This window comes from Zea mays, chromosome 1 (genome assembly GCF_902167145.1).
Source record: "Zea mays cultivar B73 chromosome 1, Zm-B73-REFERENCE-NAM-5.0, whole genome shotgun sequence".
NCBI classification, from domain to species: domain Eukaryota; kingdom Viridiplantae; phylum Streptophyta; class Magnoliopsida; order Poales; family Poaceae; genus Zea; species Zea mays.
This window is the reverse complement of record NC_050096.1, coordinates 56,330,850-56,349,796: the sequence shown is the minus strand read 5'-3', so window position 1 is coordinate 56,349,796 and position 18,947 is coordinate 56,330,850. Positions and strand designations below refer to the sequence as shown.

General features: G+C 44.0%; 2 protein-coding genes and 1 non-coding gene across 4 annotated transcripts; 1 reads left to right on the top strand and 2 right to left on the bottom strand.

Moving 5' to 3' along the window:
* Window positions 1-1,547: 1,547 nt before the first annotated feature.
* On the bottom strand, window positions 1,548-3,880 carry LOC100193297 (Protein LRP16). Of its 2 annotated transcripts, none has more exons than XM_035961264.1 (7): window positions 3,574-3,880; window positions 2,871-2,919; window positions 2,679-2,769; window positions 2,470-2,565; window positions 2,305-2,379; window positions 2,125-2,194; window positions 1,548-1,845 (listed from the first exon to the last, which is right to left on the bottom strand). In XM_035961264.1, the coding sequence occupies exons 1-7, from the start codon at window positions 3,856-3,858 to the stop codon at window positions 1,762-1,764; spliced, it is 750 nt and encodes a 249-aa protein (XP_035817157.1). In that variant the 5' UTR covers window positions 3,859-3,880; the 3' UTR covers window positions 1,548-1,761. The 2 variants fall into 2 exon arrangements, with proteins under 2 accessions (XP_035817157.1, NP_001131908.2); NM_001138436.2 differs by having other exon boundaries at window positions 1,571-1,845; window positions 2,679-2,781; window positions 3,574-3,821.
* Window positions 3,881-5,939: 2,059 nt separating this feature from the next.
* On the bottom strand, window positions 5,940-11,370 carry LOC100286334 (uncharacterized). Its single transcript, NM_001372401.1, has 4 exons — window positions 10,746-11,370; window positions 8,400-8,532; window positions 7,682-7,766; window positions 5,940-6,728 (listed from the first exon to the last, which is right to left on the bottom strand). The coding sequence occupies exons 1-4, from the start codon at window positions 11,204-11,206 to the stop codon at window positions 6,367-6,369; spliced, it is 1,041 nt and encodes a 346-aa protein (NP_001359330.1). The 5' UTR covers window positions 11,207-11,370; the 3' UTR covers window positions 5,940-6,366.
* A 2,868-nt stretch (window positions 11,371-14,238) lies between these two features.
* Window positions 14,239-14,314, top strand: TRNAK-UUU (transfer RNA lysine (anticodon UUU)). The gene has a single exon. It is a non-coding gene; the product is annotated as a tRNA-Lys (tRNA).
* Window positions 14,315-18,947: the final 4,633 nt, after the last annotated feature.

Genomic DNA, 18,947 nt, shown 5'->3' with positions numbered 1-18,947 from the left:
TTGATAGTCTACAGCAGCTTTTGGTGGCTAGAAGCTGCCAGAAGCCGAAACAAACATGCACGTCGTCCACGCAGCCGGCATTGGGTCTTCTTCAACGGCGGTGGTAAGGTGCGGGATCCACTACCGTGCGGCCTGTGGAACATTTGCCGAGTGAGTGAGGGAGGGTGGCAACCGGACGAAGAAGCCCGCAGGCCGCGCGCGGTGGAAGTCCCGTGCCACGGCTGGCCATCGCCGACGAACAACGTGTCTGTGTCTTCGACTTGTCCCGCACGTACATCATTTCTTCTCGTTTCGCTCAACACAGGCCGTCGCGGTGGCGGCTACACCCTGCGTTCCATTCCAGGCACGGCCGAGGACGCCGCCAGCCACTCGGGGCCGGGAGGTGGAGGTGGAGGGCCCCCACGCTGGCGCCGCCGGGCTGGAGAGGGAAGTGCGCGCGGCCACGGGATCGGAAGGTGGGGTCCAGCTAGGAAACAGTCAAGAAAGAAAGGCGCTGCCAGGTCCCGTCGAACAAACCGGCCAAAAGCGCGGCGTGGACCGTGCACCCTTGCCACTTGCAGACGATGCGTGCGCTGCCCTTCAGTGCTGCCGTCCCACGAAGCCGATGAGGCGAGACCGCGAGAGGCGTGGGCGCCTAGTGCATTCCGTTGGAGCACTAACTGCCGAACGGCCCGTCCTTACCACCTCATCCGTAGTCGGGAAAACCAACAAGTGAGACAAATTAAAGCAGCCGCAAAAAAACACTCGTGTCTCGCCGAAGGTGCCGGGTTTTTTTTCTCTTTTTTTTTCTCTCTGAGTGCAAATTTGTTCTTATGATGTAAACACTATTTTTAGTCAGATTTTTCGATAACTAACAGACCCACTAGTCGAGAGGTCACCTTACGAAACCTAACGTTCTTCCTTCGTCCTGAATATTATGACTTTTAAACTTTGTGCTGAGATATAGCAATGGCTGGATTTTATAAAGTTTATTTAAGACATGATTTAAGAATGAATACCTTAATTGAGTTTAATCTCTATTGATATATAAGTTACTTGAGGATTCCCTTAAGCTATCTCTCTCTCTCTTTTGGAATACACAATACTCACATCTCAGAATACATTTCAATAGAGAAGCGGTCCGGACTTCGACCCAGCAGAACTTGTGCCGACCCAACAGGTATTCTAATTTCCATGTACATCCTCCAGCACGGAGTCCACGGACCCGGCCCAGCATCACCATTCACCTCCGCTCGCTGGCCGTGATTTGTGGACTAAAATGAAGGGGACTAAAAATGAGTACCTAGAAACCAAACACTGTCTTATACACGCAACAGATCTGTCATAAAACCAATGCTAATGACGACATCACGGCCATCTTCTGGATTAGTTAACCATGCCCATATCCCGACCCCTCAGGATAAAGAAGCGATCGCGCAGCAACATCCAAGGTTGCGAAACCTGAAGGAGTCTCAAGCAACATCATCCTAAACATTACAATGGGTGTGCATGACAGGAACCGTTGGACTGGTCACAGTACCTGCATTGCACAACAAATACCGGAGGCATGCTGATAGGTAGTATTGCAACTGCTCGGTATCGCCAAACTTTACTCATTCAGCATTATACCACAGGTGCAATACACGGTTTCATCAAGATTTAAACGTTGTCTGATACACCCATTTTTATTACACCAGGCAAACTGCCTATGGCGCTCACATCTCAACACTAGACAACGACTGCTGGGCAACTGCTAGTGCTAGCAAACTGCCTATGGACCATTCATTTCTCAAACTGTGATAGCAACTGCTGGGCAGTCTCGCGCCATATATTGTAAAGGTCGTCCGAGAACAGAACAAAATGCACCTGCACAAATAATCCATACCAAGTGATCTATATACTTAATCAAGATAGTTGCCAAACACTTTATAAAAACGAGCATGATCATTATTGTTTGTCCAGTTCTCCAGAACTAAAGGTCCGTATTAGTCCTAGTAATGCATATCCGGATTGTTTGTTTATTGGACAATCGTTCCTATATTTTTTTCCTCTAACAATGGTGTTTTGAGAATGAACTCCAAAGAACTTCAGAAGTATCCTACTTGACCGTGAAAATTTTAGGGGCGGAGTGGAACTACAGCTAACCTCTTTGATATCCTCTGAAAATTTTTGTGCGGTAGAAACAGCTATTTTTGATGCTTCCTTGGGAGGATAACTGTACAAGATCCAAGTCAAGTTACACTACAAATTAAACCCCGAAATGGGAAAAAAAAAGAGCTGAGTGCACCAAAGGTACGTGAGCAAAAACTAAAACTTGGAACATACCGATAAACACCACAAGATATAGCAGGGAATGCGATGTACTGAATGCCATTATCCTTAGCAAGCTTCAAGCTATTTCTGCAATTAGCACATGCAGTTCAGGATAGTTTTTCACTGGTTCAGCAACCAGCACAGATATTTTTTTTAAAAAAAATGAAGAGAGCTTACTCATAGGCCTTCTTTAATGACACCTCAGGATGCTTGTCCAAATCATATATAGGGCCAACAGTGTGAATCACCCGAGAGGCAGGAAGCTCAAAAGCACTGCTCACATCGAATATTGGGCAAAGGGATGTGTAAAGGATACATAAATTTTAGGTTTGAACATTCCGACTTATGAAACAATCAAAGTGAATAGATAGGTACGAAGTACTAACGGAGTAATCCTAGCTTCTCCAGTAGGACAACGGACTCCTGGTTTGACCTCTGGAACTTTCCGGCATGCTTGCACTAGCTCTGGTCCAGCAGCTTGATGTATAGCTGAGATAGAGGTTTCAAGTTCATATGGGATGCTCCATAAACAATGGGTTGAATCATAACAATTCTCGAAAGTATTTATTACTCGTTACCTCCATCAACACCTCCGCCACCTAACATTCGCTCATTAGCAGCATTAACCTGCCAAAACAAACGCCAGTTACATCCCTCAGTTTTTTATCACATACAGAGATTTTGAGCAATATTCATTAACAAGGGACGAATTAGAGACAAATACAAATAAGCACCCTAATTTATAACAGAAGTAAGAGCTTGATTCATCGTAGAAATTTAGAATTGTTTGGGAGGAATATGATTGCACATTACAAGTAAGAGCTTGATATATCATAGGAATTGAAAGTTATCAACCATTCTGTACTCCTCTAAATAGCTGCCAACAGAGGTGGATTTACATTATACCATCGAGGTCTACGCACCCTGATGGGTTTTTAGCTAATCCTCTATATATTAATCTCTTGCTTAGTTCACAACTCAAATAGAACCCCGGTGTCTCGTTTTGCTCCTAACTTCGTAAAAAGGAGAACCTAGCATTGGCACCGTGCCCCTTTGCCTTTGTTCTCAATAAACTTATTTTTAAGACATTACCCTGCTCCCCAACATAGATCGTGCCCCTTACTATTAAGAACTCCTTCCATTCACTGCAATCCCCACAAAGAAAAATAAACGATTCACTCACACCTTAAATTAACCCCTGGCTAAGAACATATTGAAACAGGTGAGAGCAAACACAAACGATAGAGCGGGGAACCAGATTGGAGGCGTAGAAGAGCGTACGATGGCGTCGGTGGCGCAGTCGACGGACCAGAGGGTGATGTCGCCCTTGTGCAGCTTCAGTAAGCCGGCCCCCGGCGCGGCCGAGAGCCGGAACGCCTCGCCGCCGCCGAACCCCGAAGCCGCCATTGCAAAAGCCCTCGTAGCACAAATGCTACCCCGCCGCCGCTGCCGCCACCTGGGGGAGAGGAGGGGAAGTGGGAGCAGACACCGCGTCAGGAAAAATCTAGTGGCCGCACGCGACATTGGGTGGAACGCACAGCACGGGTCCGCGTTTTGCCCTGGCATGTTTAGGTCATGTTTGGTTTGTTTAGTCTAGTGACTAAAGTTTAGTTAGGGGATTAAAGTTTAGTCTCTAAGAGCAACTCCAATAGTTATATAAATTTTAGCTCTCTAAATCACACATTTAAGAAGTTGCTAAATGGCTTTTGGAGTAAAAAAATGTGAGTTATCCAGTAGTTCTCTAAATATAGGTTATAATTTTGTTTTGTATCTATCCACATAAAAATAAGTCACAAAAACTATATAATACAGTCAACATTTTTGTTTAGGGAGTTGTTAAATGGTTACCAAATGTAGAGAGAAAATGAGGTTAGATAACAAGTTGTTAAATTTAGAAAGTTCATTTAGATAACTGTTGGAGAATAGTTTTTATGTTAACTACCTAAATTATTGATTTAGGAAGTCTTTTAGAGAAATACTGGAGTTACTCTAACATGTTTGGTTTTATAGACTAAAATTAGTAAGAATATACTAAATAACTTGTAAGAAGACATTCTCTCGCTATTAGTACAATTGAACTAAATGAGGGGCACATGTGGAATTAATATGATTTAGTCCCTTTTAGCCACATCTTGAGAGACTAGGGACTAAAGCAATTTAGTTTCTGTTTTAGTTCTACCGTTTAATAATTTAGAAACTAAATGAGACTAAAATGAAGGGACTAATCTTTAGTCCCTCAAACCAAACATGGCCTTACCTGTTTGGTTGGTGGTAATTGAAAGGAGAAAATGGCAAAGGGAAATTCGAAGGTAGGCTTTTGAAATCTTTTATTTGTTTTGTGGGAGTGGGACTAGGGTGTTTGGTCTACCAACAAAAGTTTATGGAGTATTTGGTTTCTAGAAACTTATTTTAGTGTCTATATTTTATTTTATTTTAGTCTCTATATTTCTAAATTACTAAATGTGTAAAATAAAATTCAATTTAGGGACTAAAATAGAGGATTAAAAGTTGGTCCCTAAAAACCAAACACCCTCCATATCACATAGAATGTTTGAATATTAATTATAAGTATCAAATATAGTTTAATTATAAAACTATTTATATAGATGAAGACTAAACTGTGAGACAAATTTATTCAGTCTAATTAATCCAAAACTAACAAATGTTTTGTAGTGTAATATGGGCAAATCATGGACTTAATAATATTGATAGTTTTGTCTTGTTGTTAGTCATTATATGTGTAATTAGCTTTAAAATTATACTAAATTTAGGCTATGTTTGGATCCTCACGCCTAATTGTTTGCCAGTGGTGAAGAAGACCTCCAACAATACCTTCCGCGGAGAAGAAGACCTTCAACAGTATCCAACCTGTAAATTATTGTGGGTCAAAAATTATGGCATGTACCCTCCTGTTGCATTGATCGGGCCGGGACGAACTGAGTTCTGTTGGGTGGGTTGGGTCGGATTGATCGTGTCGAGTGGCCCCATGATCAGGTCTAGCTCAGCGTTATCCATTTTTCTTGGTAAGCTTTACATTTTACATGGAACCCCACCGTAAGTGAGCTCATACACATTATTCTCCACACTTGCTGAACCATGAACGTATGTGAGCCCACTCTTGCTCTGAAAGAACATGAACGGTGATGCGATGAGTTCGAAGAGATCTAGGTCGTCGTCTCTCAGTCAACTATAACGGTTGAGATACCGCTGAAGGAACATGAACATATGTCGCCATATGATGTATTTATTTAGCTATTTTATACATAACTTTTATTATATAATAAAGATGTGACATTAATTTATTTACCACGAGTCATCATATGTGTGACTTGATCCTAACACAAATTTAAGACACACATGTGTTTGACCTTAAATCTGGGTGCTTGACCTTAAATCTGGGTGTGACAGAGACCAAGGTGATAAGATTAGTCGGTAAACTGTTTGTCACACGGATCCAAACAGGGTCTTAATACTTCTAACTACCATCAAACATCTCGGACTTACTACAGCTATGAAATAACAATGTCCTGCACCCAGATTACTGTCAAATGCAAAAGAGTCATGAGTGTAAAGCCAGACACGAACGCATCAAAGTTTGCTCTTACTTGCACGCCAATGGTGACACAACATCCGCTTGCGCTCTGATGGGTGATTAAAATCCCTCAATGCGATAACATTTCATAAATTAGGGTGTACGCATAGCTTGCCAGCACACAATGTACAGGGCCTCAACAAATTGCACGAGAATACATATGTGTGTTCCAAAGAGAGGATCCATGAAGCAACATAGCTAAAACAACAACAAAGTACCACCAGAGAATTTCACTCCAAAACCCAAATGCCCTGATGATACCAGTCACAGAAACAGGAAACGAACCCAAAACAAACAGAATTGAAGGGTTCATGGACCATTCTACAACATGATTGATCAGCCAGTGCGACAGCGTATAATTTCAACTAATTGAATGAATTAAATAACAAATGGGCTTACAGAGCAGGAAGCAGCACAAGGATGTCAGGCTACTATGAACAATGGAACCTACTGAAACGGTGGGTTTTCACTTGTAGGCCTCGTTAGAAGGTGCTGCTGCTTTCACTTGCAGAGATCGAGCTGCTCTCTAACTTCACAACCAGTGGCCCCTTCCCAATGTCCAAACCCTGCAGCCGTCCGAGAGACTCTTGCTGCATTATGTCCGGGAGAGTGTTTCGGTGGGACACCATCTGGTGGTTTGGCACGTTGGGATGGGGTGGGTGGAACGGCAGTGGCAGCTGGGTGCTACCAAGGTGTGGGGATGCATTTTGCTGGGAAAGCGGGAAGAAGGAAGAGTTGTATGGAACATGTTGGAATCTCATGTTATATGCCTCGCTGGAATTGGTCATCTCACCAGTAGCATGTTTAAGCCTCTCCAACTCCTGCTTTAGTGCATCATTCAGAGCTGCAAGATAAATGAGCTTGTTTAGAATGTACATGTAGAATAAAGAAATTGTTTTTCTCTCAAATATGCAGAAGAGCTGTGTATCATTGTATTAAGAAGGGAAAATGGGGAGAGACCCCAGTACAACACACACCCCACACACCCACACTGAAAAACTCGAGATCACCGATCGTCGTAATACAATTTCCAGTCATTAATTTGTTCTATTTAAGTAAAATGTAATTAGCGTTGTGTTCTACAGTACGTTGCTGTATCTCATGGCAAGATATATAAGCTATGGCAAATACAGAAAAACTACATGCATCCTACTAAAATTAGTGAAAGGGTTTCATGTCAAAAGACACTTGACTTCAAAATATTGTGGCACTTGAACATTTAGAATAACTTGTAATTTAAAAGCCAGGAGTTCTAATTTTAGTTAGAGAAAGGAACTAGAACTAGGAAAAAATAGAAGTTTTTTTTATTGTATAAGGCCAAAAACTATTGCGCGAACTTTTTGTTACTTAATGTTCCAGGGTCTGAGAAAAAAACACTAAGGTCCCGTTTGTTTCGTTGGAATTGAATTCCATTTTAATAATTATAATTTAGATAAAACTAATTAAGTTCATATATTTATATATGTAATATATTTGTATATTATCCTAAATCATATGAGAGAGATAGTTATATACTACATTTATGTTATAGCGAAGCAAGTAGAAGAGTGTGCTATAAGTTGTACATCGGAAAAATAGCATGTAAATCTATAGAATCAATTTTCATCTCTCAACCCATGAATTTGAGATATGCTTATATGATAACTTTGGAAAGTGGTGGAATGTCACATTCTAAAAAAAATAGTCTATTCTATTAGTAAGATTACAATTCCTCAAAATGAAAGGAAACAAACGGGACCTAAAAGAACAAAGTAGACAAATAAATTATGTTATCTTCAATAAGCGGACAATGCTCACCATCACGGAGTTGAGCTTGTTGCTCCATGGCCTGTAACCTTATCTTAAGCTCTGCATTTTCTGTAGAAAGTCCGGTCGTGTCCCTCTGCAAGAGATTGTAAAGCAACATATAAGGGTCATCCAACTAATTAATACAACAGGATTGTGAACCAGTAAAGTGTACAATAGTTCAAAAAAACGAACACATAAAACATAACAATAACCAGAAGCCGATAGTCAAAGTTAACAATCAACATATATTAAACTGACATACAAATCACTGGCATTCAGTTCTTCAAATTGTTCATAATACATGATGTTCAATGTGAAGGATGTTTAGGTTGGTCACACCATGCACAACTGTCCTACTCCTAGTCCATAAAGCTACACAAGTTCTCACAGACTATTCCCTATCTTCCAAATTATAAGATGTTTTGACATTTCTAGAGACATAGTTTTTACTTTGTATCTAGACATAACCTATATATAGATGTATGTAGAAACTATCAATCTAAAAAACCAAAACGTCTTATAATTTGGAACAGAGTATTAAGCTAGATGCAATTTGTAAAGAAGCTATAGTTTGATAGACGCCTCACTATTAGGAGATAGGTCCATGTTTATTATGATGACAGCAAAGGAAAAATAATTATTTTGTTCCTAAAATATCACTTCCAGAAATAGCATGAACTTAGACTTGACCTGATAGCAATGAAACAACAGATCGATAGAAAGGCACCTGAAATAGTGTAAGTTGAGCTGACAGGGTGGTGGCTTCAGTCTGAAGAGTTTGGACCTTCCGCTCAAGGTCTGTCATATAACGAGCCTTTCTTTCTTTTGATCTAGCTGCTGATTGTCTGTTAGCTAGAATTCTGCATGAAAAATTTAACACAAAAAATTAATGTAAACCAAGATGATATTTGAAAAAACGATTCTAGTGACAATAGATCTTGACCCTACCCAGATGGACCATTAGCCACAACCTGACTAGTTTGTTTGTACATTGAAATAAAGGAACAATCGATCTAAACAGGTGGATCATACTACAACAACCAACACATATACATTTGTACAAAGATTTTAAGCAAAGAAGGGGCTTCGTTGAAGGAAGATACCAGACGAATCCAATTCATGAGTAAGTTTTCTACATACCTGCCAATAAACAATTTATTAAAAATTGACAAAACACTGCGTTGTAACATGTATTCCCTTCGTTTCAACTTACAGTTCGCTTTGGGATTGTACTCAGTCTAATTTCTCTAACTTTGACCAAGCTTATAGAAAAAAAAGCACTAACATATGTAACATCAAATTCAATGAGATGTGTTTTGAAAGTGCATTTATTTTAAACTATAGGTGTTACCACATTTTTATAAAAACTTGGTCAAAGTTAGATGAGATCGACTTAGAACAAAGTCAAAGTGAACCATAATTTGGAACGAAGGAGGTATCTGTTATTTCTAATTTTCTTTTACTACTACAAGGAAAACGGTAGGCACGGTGTCTAAGAACAGAAGAGATAAAAAACTGGTGACGATGGAGCATAATTTCGAAGCATTAGAATTGAACTATAAACAGTAGGTTTCATGTTGTCAGCTACTCAGTTTGGATAGCATTATTGTTACTAATGAGATCTCTGTCGTGCTAAAGATGATTAGATGAAAGCATCTGGTTTTGGTGATAGGATTACGTCAGTCACGTACTCACGTGGCTATTAGAAATGTGAAATCCAATTCCTTCCAACATTATTCACATTTCTCTATTAAAATTTCAACCAATGACCGCCACTCCGCCAGGAATCGTTCATAGTTTCAATAGAGACGCAATAGGTAAAATGGTTAGAACTTGTTATTTTCACTGATTTGATTGGATAGTTTTCAGTGGTTGTTCCTTCCTACTGCATTACACTAACCATATAACCAGTTTTTTCCTAATCATTTGCAATGACCCACTAGTCCAATGTGCTTCATTTTCTTATCGTCTCGCCCAACAAAAAGCATTCGTCTGACATCACTCTGAAGTGTCAGAACTAAGATATATAATCCTCAAAACCAGCCATCTAGGTCATACCTCAGCACTTCATCTGTAAACCAACAACCGGGAAATACAACTTCGCACATAAGAAAATGATGTGTCCTTTTTCGCTGATCTCCCTTTTCCAACCATGGTCAACGGGCTCAACCTCCCAACACCGAGCAAAAGGGAGTAGTAAAGCCAAGTATCACCCTCATGGAAACAAATGAGGTGTTTGATACGAGGAATAAGGTAGTCCATCATCTTCTCACTCACTTTTTTGTTTAGTTTATAGAATGGAATGAGTTGATCCATCATCACCTCATTCCTCATAGTTAGTTAATATGAGAAATAAGGTTATCTCACCAAATGTGCTCATGATGAGCCACCTCATGTTAGATAGAGTGATTCATCAAACCAAACACTTTCATAATCCCACCAACAAAGCGCTAACGCACCACCACCTTAGCTCCCAACCAACCAACCAACAAACACCAAAACCCCATATCCATACACAGTGCCCGCAGAGGAAAAAGTAAGAGTAAATGACCGTCTTTCCTTTACGACGTGTTTGGTTTGTGGAGTCCCCTATGCTTAATAAGATGATGCATCATGAGTTTATCCTTTAAATTTTGGTGAAATCAACATATTCTTCATGTATATACTAATTATTAGCTTAAGAAGAATGAAGTGGTGATGGATCAACCCATTTTATTCCACGAACCAAATAAAAAAGTGAGAAGTGAGAAGAAATAGACCACCTCATTCCTAAACCAAACACCTTAAGGATGTGTTCACTCCATCCAAGATGGGTTGGTGCGTCATAAGTCCATTCCTCAAATTTAATTTGGTGGGACGACATTATTTTTCATGTTAATGCTAACTGACTAATAAAGTGATGATGGATCAACTTATTCTAGATAGCTTATTCCTCAAACCAAACACCTTATTAATCTCCAGCCATTCCCATCATAAAGCATGAGCACATGATTGTCCTCGACGCCTTAGTCAATTCCTCGCCACCTCCGTAACTAAAGAAGTGGATGGATTGCCGCGATCGAGGAGGCGGTACCTCTTGGCGCGCTTGGGGTCGATGGCGGCGAGCTCGGCCAGTTGCTCGGGAGTCATGGACTTCTTGGCCTCCAAGACCTCAGCCAGCGACGCGGCGGCATCCTTCCCCGCGCCACCGCCGGCGCCGGGTGAGAAGAAGAAGCCCGAGCCATCGACGGAGCTGCTGTGGCGGTGCTTGGGGCGCGGCGGAGACGAGTTCTCGGCGGCGCGGTCGGAGGGCCCGGAGGTGGAGATCTTCTCGATGTCCATGAAGGTGGAGAAGAGGTCGTCCTCCGAGCCGATCTCGTCGAAGGCGTCGCCATCGGGGCCGGCGCCGCCGCCGAGGCCGAGGTCGTCCGGCAGGCGGAAGGCAACCTCAGATCTGGCCCGGCGGTGGTGCGCCCCGCGCGCGGCGGCAGGCGCCGGTCCCGCCCGTGGCGGGAAGGCCCAGCCCGGCAGATCGGCAGGCCCCGGCTGCTGCATTGCGAGGCCGGCGCAGCCCCGCCTCCCTCGGCTCTGCCGCTCACGGCTTTGTCCGCGCGAGGGCGCGCGCGGGTGTCGGAGGCGGAGGCTGGAGGATGGGGTGGATAGGCAGGCAGGCACGCAGGCTGCTGCCGCCGTGTTTCGTGGTGCTTTCGGATTTGCTTTGGATTTAGGAGTGGAGTGGGATCTGACGATCCGGAGAGAGTCTATATACTAGCGTAGATATGCTATTCTACAGTCTTCCCACTCCGTAGCAAGCACATCACATGTGAGCCAGCCACCACGGGGACGATCGCCTTCTTTCGGTGCGGCAGCGAATCGGGTCCGTGCCATTGCGCTGCTGCGCGCCGGTGCTGGGCTGGATGGATGGAAGTATGGAACCGTGCCGCATCAACACTGTGCAAAACCGTATTCTTCCTCTAAGACCACATGCATTCCGGATGCGTGCACAGCAGGAATACCAAACCAGGTGCCAGGAGGGCATGCGCTAACTTACGGTCCTTTTATTTGAGATTATAATCTACTTATATTATATAATCTAACTTACTTTTAAATTAATCTGAGTAGTCTATAATTACAAACAAATAATCCCTTATACTACGGTGTCATTTATTAAGGGCTTGTTTAAGAACTAGAGACATCTTGATTTCTCTTGCTCTCAAACACCCTAAGGCTATTTTCAGTGATAATTTCGTAGCATTTTTTCCAACACTACCATATTATCAAAAGTGATATAAAATTAAGAATGAAACAATATATTTTAATGTAAAATTTCACTTTAGTGTTTAAATATTGCAACTCAATGATCAATAGAAATCTATACTACCTATTAAGGCTCTAAGGGGTAGGCTGCCTCCCCTGGTTCTGCCTTCAGCCAATCTAGATCGTCCGTATCTCCTGCTCACGCCCGATGCATCCGGGTCGTCCAACTATTGCGAGCAACCCTAACTAGCTGTCGCTACTCCCTTCACATCAACCGCCTCCCACTCCCCTCGTCTTCGCGAGCCGCAACCGGCCCCCTCCTCTCTCGCCCGACTCCCTCGCACAGAATAGGAAATGGCAGGAGGCAGAGGAGGGGAGAAGCCACCTTGCAGAAGAGCCTGCCGGACTCCACGGCGACGAGCGGCCTGACGCCAAATGGCGACATGGTCGAGGAGACGGTTGTGGGGGATGGCGAGGCGAGCACGAGCGCCGCTTCGGCCCACGCCAGCATCGCGGCGCGGGCGGGTGACGGCGGGACGCGGAGCCTTGGGGCAGCGAAGAGCGAAGGCCTGGGGCCGGCGACGGCGAGCAGAGCAGGTGAAATTCCATCGGCTGTTTGGGTTCCTGAGATTTTCTACGCGACGGCGTGCGTACTGGTGAGCACTAGCAGAATGGGCTGATCATGGTCTCCTTTTCCTTTTACCGGGAGCTCGTGCTTCCCTGGTTCCTGTTGTGCGCTGTTGCTGTGTTGTATACTGGCAGTCGCGACTGCGATGCCGATGCGGTACTTGTGAGCAGACAGCCGTTTTGGCGTAAGCGTACGGAGCAGTGGCGCACTGCAGAAAAAGTTGCCACGACGACACGAGGTTGGGCTGGTGCAATCAAGCCACATAATTAGCATGATCAGTTGAGCTGAGAAGATAAAAAATTCCTGCGTATAGAGACATAAACATCTCGTGCTTGAGCTGAGAATATAACTTTACTGGTTCACTGATAAATAGTGTTAACATGATGTGTGCTATTCAATCTTTCTATCTAATGTCATGTATACCATTGCCCTTGTTTTTTTTCTTTTGCAGGTATGCTCCTCTTGATAGTTGTCTTTTCACAACTGCCATTACCACTTCAGATGAAAGATATAATTGGCCTGTTCCATGGCCTGAAAGACTTGATGTTAGCTATGCAAGTTTACCTGATGATTCTGCTTCTAACAAAGAGAAGTTTGAAGCTGATACAAAGTATTGGAAACAGCTCATTTCAGAAGTATATTTCAGTGACTTCCCATTTAATTGGTCAAGCATCGCAATGTAATGGACATGAATGCTAGGTTTGGAGGGTAAGTTAAGGCAAATTTCTAATGCTTCTTCTCGTATATAGTTAAAGTCAATTTGTATGACATGAATATTAATGCTTGTAGCGCACCTCGCCATATCTTTCAATTGTTTCTGATACATCTGGAGCACAAGGGGTTATAAACGGATGATTTAACATGGATTTTTTGTACTCCAGTCTCCTTTTTTTAATGGTTGGTAGCTCTGCCGAGCATATGTTGATAAAGCAGGGTGCTGCCTTTCAATCTGATTTTTTTTCTTAGTGAAATTAGGATAACTTATACTGAATCATAGCCTGAAGCCTTGAATATAATTATAGTTGTTTCAGCAATGCCCTAAATGGTTACTCCATTTTTTGATCATATTACTTTCTGGCTTACTGCAAAGTCAGTAAGGCAGAGACCCCAGAAACTCACTGTTACACTTGTACCAAAGACCTCACTGATTTTTGTTTATGCCAATCTGGTTAACAATCACTTCTGGCGTCCTGGCAAACCAGCTTCCACATCAGGGTGGCATATAGATCGTACTTTCAGGGGAGTCTTCAACAACCAACGATTCTATTAATTCTTTGAGACCTGATCAAACTAACTCTTGGGCCACAGGTTTGTGATTTCACTGGTGATGCTTTTCAAAGGGAAGAACGGGAACGATGGCTGCCATTGGTGCCACTACCTGAACTGCGTGCCAACATCCAAGTGGAAGTGTAACACCTAGACACCTCAGTTTTCTGTTACACTCGGGGGCAAAAATGTAGTATCCAGATTTACAAGACCATTCTCTATGTTTGTTTGTCTGTAGATATGAACAAGTTCTTTGTCGTTTACTGGTTTTGAGTTTCCTTGCCTATGTAAACTGCTTCGTTGAGCGTTATATGTTTACAATTGGAGCTTGATAGCTGTTTTAAATTGCTCAATGGAAAACCAGTAGTTTTGATGCGTAGTTAATTGTGGCGTTTAAAGAAATAAAAAGAAGATAATTTTTTATCAAACACGTAACGCCGTCCTAGCTCAGTGGTAGAGCGTGTGGCTTTTAACCACGTGGTCGTGGGTTTGTTCGATCCCCACGGACGACGGCACCAGTTACTTTTTTGCAATTTTTTTGCAGTTAGTTTATTCGCCTTTGGCTCATTCTTCATCTAATCCCTTCTTTTCTTCACTGTTCTCCCGCTTCATTAGATAATATTGTTTAAATTGAATAGTTGTTCAAATATGTTGCAAACTTTTACAATAATTTGTGCTTTATTTGAACTGATTATTGTGTTCGCTCTTAATACATCTACCATGTAACCTGCAAAATCTATACTACTTCTCTATCTCTACTAACTATTAAGAGTAGAGTGTAGACTGCCCCCGCCCCTATTTCCTCCCGTCCGCGGATCACGCGCACGCCTGCCACCCCCGACCGCGATTCCGCTCCACGCCCGCGGACCACGCGCACGCCCGCCACCCCCGCCGCGATTCCGCTCCACATGCACGACCCGATATGGAGAAAGCATGGGGCGGCGACAAGTTTGCATAGCGCGCACGCAAGGACCAGGAAGGCAGTGCGTCTCCTCCCCGGTAAGCAACGCTCCTTCTCCCACGAGAAAATCGCGCAGCAGGGGCACATAGCTAGACCTAGCCTCGCCTCGCACACTGCAGATCTACGGACGGTCAAACGAGGGAACCAGTGAACCACCAAGCACGATGCTGGGGCCGGAGCAGAGAGATCCAGTAGGCCTGCGCGACCGCTCCGGGACGCCGGAGCCACACGCCAGCGACGGAAAAGGGGGGAAACCCGCTCACCTTGGCGTCCGCGGGGCCGTGTGCGGCCGCAGCGGGGAGCGGCTTGTCCACCTGCATCTGGTCCGATGGATGGGCTGGAGGCGCTAGCTGACAGCTTGTGTGTGCTATATAGTCGTCTGTTAGCTCCTTATATATATATATATATATATACAACACTAGCAACTCAACTTAAATTTGCTGGAAGATTGTATTTATATGTGCAACTATTAAAACGGTGTATGCTAATGTCCAATTCTGTTGTATTCTATTTTTTTATAAACTTGCAAGCTATTATTTGTATCATGGCCATTGTACACATGTATGCTTTTTTGTACGGTGCACTTGTATCTGTCTCTATTTCACTCTCTCACTGCTTTTTTATGCTTCTCTTTCGGATATACTATTGAACACATAGATAACCAGACATTTTGTCCAATATTTTGTATTGCATTGCAACGCACGGACACCTAACTAGATAGGCTTCCGAGCAAACTTTCTCCAGACCCACAAGGAAATATAAGATCCGATCAGATATGTATCGTGCTCATCCCAGCGTACTCCCGTTGCAACGCACGGGCACGCACTTAGTTAGTAAAATATGTGAAGATAAAATAAATCACTTTTTATAAAAGTTTCACACGCTTTCGAAGACCTTGTAAACGAGCTGACATGATTTTATCCCCATGAACTAATTTCATCCTATAAAATCCAATTCTCTTAAATGCTATGTCATATTATTGAAAAGTTGATGTAACACACTATTAAATGTACATAAAATCATTATAAAATAACTATTGTGAATAACCTAAGTTCTTGTTTCAACACCGTGAGGCCATGTGACGCGCTTTCCAAATGGTGTCATTTAAGTACCTTGTTTTCTAACCTAGGTTTGATTAGGGAGATCATATGAGACGGAACGAAATGGACCCAGTTAAGTCAAACCATAGTAGTGTATCTGGAGTGGTAATGGATTACTATTCAAATCTTTCTTCAGTTTAGGGACTTTAATTAATTTTAGTTAAAATAAGTATAAATAGAGCGTGCCGATTTTTAAATTTTAGATGTGTGAAATTTAGAGATCATTATCACCCATAAGTAAATCCTGCTAAATATTTGTTTGTTTTGATCTTAATTTATGTAAATTAGAGAGGGTTGACTCAGTTTAAATCTCTAACAAGTAAAAAATAAACCCCTTTAATTATTCTCAACCTTCTCTAGCTCATATAAGATGAGAATAATCGAACAAAGCCTAAGTAGTATATCTTTGGATACATGATGACTCTGTTTTCAGATATGGATAGGGACATGCCCAGTGTAATTCGTGAGTATTCAAATGAATACCCAATTTTTTTTATAAAAATGTATATGTAGTATATACACTAATACATATATGTAAAAATAAAAGGCAAAACAATATTCATGCTAAAAAAAGAAGGCCTGGACGCCACGCAGACTGGCGGCCCAATTTCATCCGACGCGATTACGCGAATGTGAAAGAGAAATGTGCCCTTGGACAATTTCTATTATGTTTTGGTGATTAAGTGATCAACATATTTAAATAAGTTCTTATGTGCTAAATAAAGAGAAAAGTGCAAATAAAAAAAGATATGTTTCTATACTTAGTACATAGTTTTTAAGTACTAATATGTTTTATCTAAGTGCTAGAAACGGTGAGAAAAAAGAAGAAAAGAATTGCAAATGACTTGGCTTGGTACAGCCAAAGTCCAGCTCGGTCTGGCACACCGGACTGTCCGGTGGTGCACCGGACTGTCCGGTGGTGCATCGGACAGTGTCCGGTGTGCCAGGCTGAACTCCGGTGAACAGGCCGCTCTCGGGAGAATTTGGCGGCGTACGACTATAATTCATCGGACTGTCCGGTGGTGCACCGGACTGTCCGGTGAGCCAACGGCCGCCAGCGCAACGGTCGGTCGTGCAATCCACGGGCGACGCGTGGCCCGCGCCAACAGTCGGCAGGGGGCACCGGACTGTCTGGTGTGCACCGGACAGTGTCCGGTGCGCCAACTGCCACGAATCTGCAATGGTCGTTTGCGCAAGAATAGGAAGGAGATCGCACACCGGACATGAACAGTGGTTGTTCGGTGGTGCACCGGACTGTCCGGTGCGCCACCCGACAGAAGGCAAGGATAGTCTTCCTTGTTGGCCTCCAATAGCTCCTAGCTGCCTTGGGGCTATAAAAGGGACCCCTAGGCTAATGGAGGAGTTACCCCAAGCATTCACTAAGCATTCTAAGTCTTACACACTCCATCTCCGCGCACTTGATCGATCGTGTTAGTGATTTGAGCTCCGTTCTAGTTGTGAACTCTTTGTGCGTCATTTTGAGCTCAAGTCTTGGCTTGTGTGCGTGTGTGAGCTGCGGATTTGTGTGTGTTGCTCCCCAACCTTACTCTTGTGTTTTCATTGTGATCTTTGTTGTAAGGGCGAGAGACTCCAACTTGTGGAGATTCCTCACAAATGGGAAAAAAGAGAAAATCAAGAAAAGTCGTGGTATTCAAGTTGATCATTAGATCACTTGAAAGGGTTGAGTGCAACCCTCGTCCATTGGGACGCCACAACGTGGAAGTAGGCAAGTGTTACTTGGCCGAACCATGGGATAAAATCGTGTGTCTCTTGTGATTGTTTTCTCTTTGATTGTCTGTGTTCACAAGAGCTCATTTCAAGCCACTTAATCGTTCTAATCTTCATAACCAAAGTTTTGTGGCTATTAGTGTTGAATTTTACAGGATCACCTATTCACCGCCCCCTCTAGGTGCTCTCAATTGGTATCAGAGCCATTCTCTTTATGTAAGGGACTAATCGCCCGAAGAGATGGATCCTAAGGGAAATGGGGTGGTGGTCAACGACAAGGAGAAGGAGTCTTTCCTCAACGAGCCTAGAGATGACAAGCCAACCAACTCAGGCTCGAGTCATAAGAAAAGAGATGGAAAGAAGAAGAGGCGCATCAAGAAGATCATCTATTACGACAGTTGTCGGCGTTTCGACCCGGGGGGGGTCCCTGGACCGACGAGTAAAATTGTCACTGCGTGTCCCAGCCCAGATGGGTTAGCGCGAGATGGAACACAAGGGGGGAAAATGCGGCTCATGTTATCCTGCGCCAGGGGGGATGCGCTTGCAGTAGGGGTTAAAAGCGTTCGCGAGGGAGAGAGAGTGAGCCTGTTCGTCAGCCCGTCCTCCCGCGCGACCCTCTCGCATGAGGGCCCTGGACCTTCCTTTTATAGATGCAAGGAGAGAGTCCAGGTGTACAATGGGGGTGTAGCTATGCGCTAACGTGTCTGGCAGAGAGGTTCCAGAGCCCTGTGTACATGCCAACACGGCTGTCAGAGAGGTGCTAGAGCCCTGTGTACACAGTATCGTGGCCGTCGGAGGAGCGCTTGAGCCCTGTAGAAGCACAGCTGTCGGGGCTGCTGGGACCTTGCTGACGTCTCCTTGCTTCCGTAGGGGGCTGAGAACCGCCGTCGTCATGGACGCACGCGGGGAGCCATCATTACTTGTTACCGGGGCGAGCCTGGATGGGACGCCGGTCTTGTTCCCCCGCAGCCTGAGCTAGCTAGGGGTAGGGTAATGATGTATCCCCTGTGGCGCGGTCGGTCCGAGCCCAAGGTCGGGCGAGGCGGAGACTCCTCCTGAGGCCGAGGCCAGGGTCGAGCGAGGGCGCGATTCCTCCCGAGGTCGAGGTTGAGGCCGAGCCCTGGGGTCGGGCGAGGCGGAGACCACCTTCCGAGGCCGAGGCGGGGGCCGAGCCCTAGGGTTGGGCGAGGCGGAGACCTCCTCTTGAGGCCGAGGCCCAAGGTCGGGCGAGGCGGAGCTTCCTGTTGCACCTGAGGCTGATCTTAGCTGTTGTCAGCCTCACCCTGGCGGGTGGCACAGCAGTCGGAGAGGGGCGAGCGGCGCTGTTTTCCTGTCAGGTCGGTCAGTGGAAGGGCG

Bases quoted from the DNA above. Each gene is read 5' to 3' on its own strand.
- LOC100193297 (XM_035961264.1), bottom strand. From the start codon at position 3,858: ATGCCAGGGCAAAACGCGGACCCGTGCTGTGCGTTCCACCCAATGTCG. The intron at 2,770-2,870 runs GTAACGAGTAAT...CTATACATCAAG, and splicing joins TGGCGGAGGTGTTGATGGAG to CTGCTGGACCAGAGCTAGTG. The intron at 2,380-2,469 runs GTAAGCTCTCTT...TGCTAATTGCAG, and splicing joins TCATTAAAGAAGGCCTATGA to AAATAGCTTGAAGCTTGCTA.
- LOC100286334 (NM_001372401.1), bottom strand. From the start codon at position 11,206: ATGCAGCAGCCGGGGCCTGCCGATCTGCCGGGCTGGGCCTTCCCGCCA. The intron at 8,533-10,745 runs GTACCGCCTCCT...TTTTTCATGCAG, and splicing joins GACCCCAAGCGCGCCAAGAG to AATTCTAGCTAACAGACAAT. The intron at 7,767-8,399 runs GTGCCTTTCTAT...AATCTCTTGCAG, and splicing joins CTCAACTTACACTATTTCAG to AGGGACACGACCGGACTTTC.